This window comes from Microtus ochrogaster, chromosome 18 (assembly GCF_000317375.1).
Source record: "Microtus ochrogaster isolate Prairie Vole_2 chromosome 18, MicOch1.0, whole genome shotgun sequence".
Classification (NCBI taxonomy): domain Eukaryota; kingdom Metazoa; phylum Chordata; class Mammalia; order Rodentia; family Cricetidae; genus Microtus; species Microtus ochrogaster.
Window position 1 is genome coordinate 46,386,757 of NC_022020.1, and position 6,134 is coordinate 46,392,890.

Genomic DNA, 6,134 nt, shown 5'->3' on the forward strand with positions numbered 1-6,134 from the left:
GTAGACCAGGCTGGTCTCGAACTCACAGAGATCCGCCTGCCTCTGCCTCCCGAGTGCTGGGATTAAAGGCGTGCGCCACCATCGCCCGGCTTGGTTGACAGTTATTAAAAAAGTTTTAATTATCTTTTTACCTTCTAGGGAATAAGAGTAGTAAATATTCAGAAACAGTTTGCTGAGGTGAAATAAAATATAAAGGAAGGAAGGAAAGAAGGAATAAGAAGAGGAGGAGAACGCTTAAAAAGGGCTTCTAAGACTCAGGCACAAAGCCTACTAAACACAAACTGAATTGTAACAACTGAGACAGAACTCCTTTATCTCTGTACTCCCAATCTAGCAAACAGGAACATGCTTCAGTTTCTGGAAGCTTGGTAAAGGTACAAAAGGACATCTCTACTGTGCAGACATGCAGGACAGCTATAAGCTTAAGGATGAAGAGTGGGCGTTTGAGAAACCTAAAGAACAATGATAGAGGATAGGAAAGCCATGACACACTGAAGGGAACCATCAAAACACAATCCAGATCCAGTTGACTAGATCATTCAAACTCCACACAATGGGCCTCAACAGGACATAATCCACCCTAAATTCAGGAGCATCTGTATAGGGACAGAACATAAATCAGTCATTACTGTAGGCTGTATGTGGGGCTGAGCTGATCACCTACAAGCACATCGAAACTTTGGGATGATAAAACTATATGGTGAATGTATGTAAGAAAAATAATAACTATACAAGAAAATCTTTGAACGGTTTGGTGGTTGATTAGGTCAAATATTAAAATGATCAGGCCAGATGGCACAGACCTCTAATCCCAGCTGCGTGGGAGACTGAGGAAAGAATATTACAAATTCAGACAGGGCCTTCCTGGACTACAGAGATAGTTCAAGTTCAACCCAGAGATAAATAAAAATATAGAAAGGGATATTATAGTGTACGCCTTTAATCTCAGCACTCGGGCGGCAAAGGAAGGTGGATCTGTAGTTCCAGGCCAGCCTAGTCTACATTGTGAGTTCAAAACTACATAGTGTAACTCTGTCTCAAAATATTCGATGAATGGTTAGGAGTTTATAAAGTGGAAAGCTCTGATTTGCACGACCCTTTTCACGTCAGAAGTTAGAAAAACTAACTTCTTGGATCAGTGGCTTCATGGGTTTTTAAGCTCCAAGACACCACCACCACCCCCGAAAAAAAAAGTTAATTCATCTTAACCTCACTTTTTTTTTCTATAAAAAAAAAGGAATCCACATCCTAGCCATAATGGTAGGGTGGCAGCCTATGATAAAGGATAACTAGTTAAATGTGATTTCCTAATAGTGACCCCGCTTCTGTCATAAAGAATAATTCTGCCAACACCTCCGCCGAAGGGATTCGTTGTCTTCTACGGTAAACTTACTAGACGTTTTGTACTTTTGTGTGCTAAATATAACAACGGAAGAGCTACTGGGAACATGAGAGACACGGGCATCAGTGCCTGGCTGCGACTAACCGCCTTCCGAGCCCAGCCTGGGCTGGTGATTCTCGATCCGTTCCTCCACCCTTCGCATTAAGGAGGCGCGCACGTCAGATGGGCGGAAGTTCTGACGCGCAGCCCCGCCCCGCGGCCGCCCTAGGCGCGTAGATTAGACGTAGCGCGGCGCCCGCCCGGAGCCTGTCGGGATTGTGGCGGTAGGTCTCCCAAATCGGAAACCGGCGCTGCCTCGGGACTCCCGATATGGCGACCTCTCTGGGTTCCAACACCTACAACAGGCAAAACTGGGAGGACGCGGTGAGTGCTCCCCGGAGAAGGACTCGGGGGCGGCGAGGCCGGGCGGGATGGGAAGCCATGTCCCGGGCTGCGGCGGGATTGGCCGGAGCCGCGCTGCGGCCTAGCTCGGCGGGGCAGCCGGAGCAGAGCCCTCGTGCGGCGGACCAGGGTCCTGGGACTAGCGCTGTCCACCCGGAGACTCCACACTTCCCAGAGGCTTTCATTTTTTCCGTTTGCCGGAAGTGCAGACAGCGCCCCTTCCCGCTCCGCGGTCAGTGCCGGAGCTGGGGCTCCTGCCAACCTTGCACCCTTCCCCGCCCTAGAAAGTGACTGAGGGAACCAGGGTCTTGGGGACTTGATCTTCAATCAGATTTCCCATTTTCTTTAGGACTTCCCCATACTGTGTCAGACGTGTCTTGGAGAAAACCCTTACATACGAATGGTGAGTGCTTGCCTGTGCAGCGGGAGTTCACTGTACATTATATTGTCCTTGCACGCTCATGGTAAAGTATTTCTCTTGGCCGTTAGAAGGATTGATACTCTTTTACTAGCAGGACAACTTGCAAAGTAATGCCATGCGTACTTCCTCTCCTAGACACTGAGCAATAACCCTGTAATGTAGGAGCTGTAACATAACAGCTAGTACTTGTTGAGCCTCTTCCCAGAAAGTAGGTCTGTTGACGGGAGAGTCTCTATGTGGCTCTACTCCCTGACTCCCAGCCACTGCAGCTTGTAGTCTTTCTAGTTTAAGATACACCTGTCCTTTTCGTTTGTTTGTTTCGAGACAGGGTTTCTCTGTAGCTCTGGTGCCTATCCTGGAACTAGCTCTTGTAGACCAGGCTGTCCTCGAACTCCCAGAGATCCGCCTGCCTCTGCCTCCCGAGTGCTAGGATTAAAGGCGTACGCCACCATCGCCCAGCTCACCTATCCTTTTCAAAAAGGGTAAAATGGCAACAGTCAGCGTGATTGTTTTAGGATTATATATTGGGATCAGCCTCAGAGATGTTGACTGAATGGTTCATGGGGACAGATTGTTGCATCAGTACAGTTACTTTCTGAACAAACTGTAGAAAGTCGACCATGGCTTCATCCTGCTTGATCTGGGGACTGGAAAAACCTTTAGGGATTTCGGTTTTCACGCCAGAAGAATTTGATATTTATCCTATCAGTTCACATATATATTATGGAGAGATTAAGTTGCATGTTCATGCTCTAAAATAAAATAGTTCTTATATATTGACTACTTTTTTATTGCTAGACATAATTAGTTGTAAAACAAAGATTCCTAAACCAGTCGTGAATGGTGATTCGTGCCTTTAATCCCGGCCTTTTAGGCAAGTGAATTTCTGTGAGTTCAAGGGCATTCAGGACTACAAATCAAGTTCCAGGCCATACAGGACTATGCAGTGAGACCTTGTCCTTTTCCTAAAGCACATAGATATCACACACACACACCCAGTGTCTGCCTCCTCCCAACCAGTGACCTAGAGAACTATGCTGAGAAAAGACTGCCAACCAGATTTCATGAGTAGATGCTTTGCAAAGCTGCTCTTGCTTCAGGTGCCACCATCACCAGGCTTGGTTCTCCTAGACCAATCGTAAGCTTGGTGACCAGCTCCACCAGGCACATAAAGTCAACCAGCCAGGTGGTTGGATTGATGTTTAAACCAGTTTTCTCAAAGATTCCCTCAAAGGGAAACACATGCTAGAAATTGGAAGTTTTCATCTGGAAAACAAAGTGGCCCTTGAAATAACCATCTCCCAGAAATGATTTAAAAAAATTTTTTTTATGTTAGTGTACAAAGTAATGGGTTTCATTTTGTTATTTTCATACATCTGTCATACTTTGTTTTCAATTTTCCCCTCCTCCACTATCCTCTCCCTTTCTCCCTGCCCATTTCTGGTTAGTTTTCTTATTTCCCCCAATATACCCTCCTTTGGGGAAAGGGGAGTGGAGACAGGGTTTCTCTTAAGTGCAGCCTTGGCTGTCCTGGAACTTATTCTATAGACCAAGCTGGCCTTGCATGCAGAGATCTCCTGCCCCTGCCTTCCAAGTGCTGGGATTAAAGGCGGGCGCCACCACGCCCAGCTGCCCTTCTTTCTAATACCTGATTTATTACCCAGTCTCCACACACACTTCCCACTCAGGATCCCTTCTCTAGGTTCATGATCTACACAAGCACAATCTGAAATCTAGGTTTCACATGTAAAAAAAAAATACAGTGTTTCCATTAGGAATTTTAGTTCTTGGGAATCAGAAGTAAATCTAACAGTTGTGGCTCTGGGAAGACACTTAGTAATGGTCCATTCTCTTTAGAGAATATGACCTTGTTGATATATGTCTTAATTTAATTTCTCTTGCTGTGATAAAAGACCCTGACACAAACAGTTTAGGAGAAGAGGTTTATTTGCCTTGCAGTGTATGGTGAACGGTCCATCATTTGGGGGCAGTCAGGGCAACAGGAACTTGAAGCAGCTGGTCATACCACATTCAGGTCAAGAGCAGAGAATGACTGCATGTGTGCTTGCTAGTGCTGAGCCCCTTCTTCACTTACAGGATCCAGCGTCCAAACCCAGGGAATGGTGTCGCTCATGATCAGGCTGGTTCTTCCCACATCAGCTAAAGAAACCAAGATAAACTTCCATAGACATGCCCACAGGCTGATGTGGTCTACACAATCCATCAACAAGACTCTCTTCCCAGTTTAATCTAGGTTATGGCAGGTTGACTGTTAGATCTAACCTTCACAGTACCCCTTATTGTAACAACTTAAAGATGATTTAGGTTTGGTTTGGTTATCTTTGTTTACAGTACCAGGGATCTCCAGACACATAGCATGTTTTGTACTTGGGGTTAAAAATAAGTTTCTTTTGTTTTTTACTTACCTGTTTGTTTTCTCTGCTGTAATTCCAGTTCTTTTCTATTCCAGACCAAAGAAAAATATGGAAAAGAATGCAAAGTAAGTGTATCTGTTAAGAAGCAGCTATTGCTTTTTCTTTATCTTTGTTCTGCCCTTTAGTCTACCAGTTAGCTTTGTACTTAGTTTTGAGATCCTTGGATCAGAATTCATGCTCATGACTTTCATGTGTCGTTGGTATAGTCAGTGACTGACAACTAGTATGGGAAATAAAAGGACCCTCCTCCTGTAGATTCATAAACAGGTGTCTGCATCTGCTCTGACTGCCATGGGTTTCTGTGCCAGGTGTTGTCTGGCTACTACCCAGGAGCATTTCAGCTGAGGAGAAAGGTTGAGGCTGTCATGATATTCTCAAAGATAATATTTCCTGCTTTGCTTTCCCTATTCCCCACCAAAAAGATAGTCAGATTTTTAATGTTTGCCTCTAGGTGGGAGGACTTTGACTTTCTGACTATTTATTTCTATATTTTGTGAGCTTTTTAACTACCAGAAAAGAGAAAATAAATGGAATTGAGGGTTAGCTGGCATATAGATTAGGTACTTGCTAAGGTCAGCTCTCCAGACTTAGTAAGTCTGGATTGAGTCCAGGTCAGGACCATTAACATGCTATGGTTCTCGATGTGTCCAGATCTGTGCCAGACCATTCACAGTGTTTCGTTGGTGCCCTGGGGTCCGCATGCGCTTCAAGAAGACTGAAGTGTGCCAAACCTGCAGTAAATTGAAGAACGTTTGTCAGACCTGCCTGTTAGACCTCGAGTATGGTATGTTTGCCACATCCACTAGACTTGATGCCTCCCACTTCTCTGGTTCTGATCCCATTGTAGAATGCCTACTGTTCTTGCTTTTCCCAGGCATATACTTATAATTAGGCTTCTGTGGCGTCCCCCTGAGCAACAGTAGGAACTTGAGGAGCAGTTAGGAAGAAGCCAGAACTGGCCTGCACCTCATCTGTGTAGCCATTTGGAGTGAAAGGCATTGCTCCTATGATAGGCTATTCCTTTGCCTTGAACTTTTCTCATAGTCCCAACCAGAAGTCCCTGGGCCTTAATTTGGCCATGGCTAAAGTCTATTCTTTGAAACGATTTTCTAAAACGTTCACCTCACCCAATTCTGTGACAGCACAGGAATTTGGACAGATCTTAAGATGCTCTGCCGGGGGGAGGGGGAGAGAAGTGGGAGGAGGGGGAGGGAAATGGGAGGCTGGGAGGAGGCGGAAATTTTTTTTTTCTTTTCAATAAAAAAAAAAGGAAAAAAACAAAAAAAAAAAGATGCTCTGCAGCAGTTCTCAGCCTGACGAAGTTTGGTTTAAAATATGTAAGCTGTCACCAAGTATGTCGATGATCTTTTTATTTTAAAATTTTATTTTTGTTTTTAATTATGTATATATGTGGGAGTGGGGTGCACATGTGAGTGCAGAACAGAGTCCAGAGAGAGGGTCATCTTCTGAGCTGGGGTTACAGTGAGCCACCCTG

The 6,134-nt window shown here is 45.0% G+C and overlaps 1 protein-coding gene across 1 annotated transcript in view; it reads left to right on the forward strand.

Annotated features, from left to right (window-relative positions):
• The first annotated feature begins 1,643 nt into the window (after positions 1–1,643).
• Positions 1,644–6,134, forward strand: part of Rbm22 (RNA binding motif protein 22) — a 12,810-nt gene continuing 8,319 nt past the window's right edge. The window contains exons 1-4 of the mRNA XM_005356149.3: positions 1,644–1,765; positions 2,133–2,186; positions 4,675–4,704; positions 5,291–5,427. Of these exons, the coding sequence (XP_005356206.1) occupies positions 1,712–1,765; positions 2,133–2,186; positions 4,675–4,704; positions 5,291–5,427 (275 nt within the window). The 5' untranslated portion in view covers positions 1,644–1,711. The remainder of the gene's footprint in view (positions 1,766–2,132; positions 2,187–4,674; positions 4,705–5,290; positions 5,428–6,134) is intronic.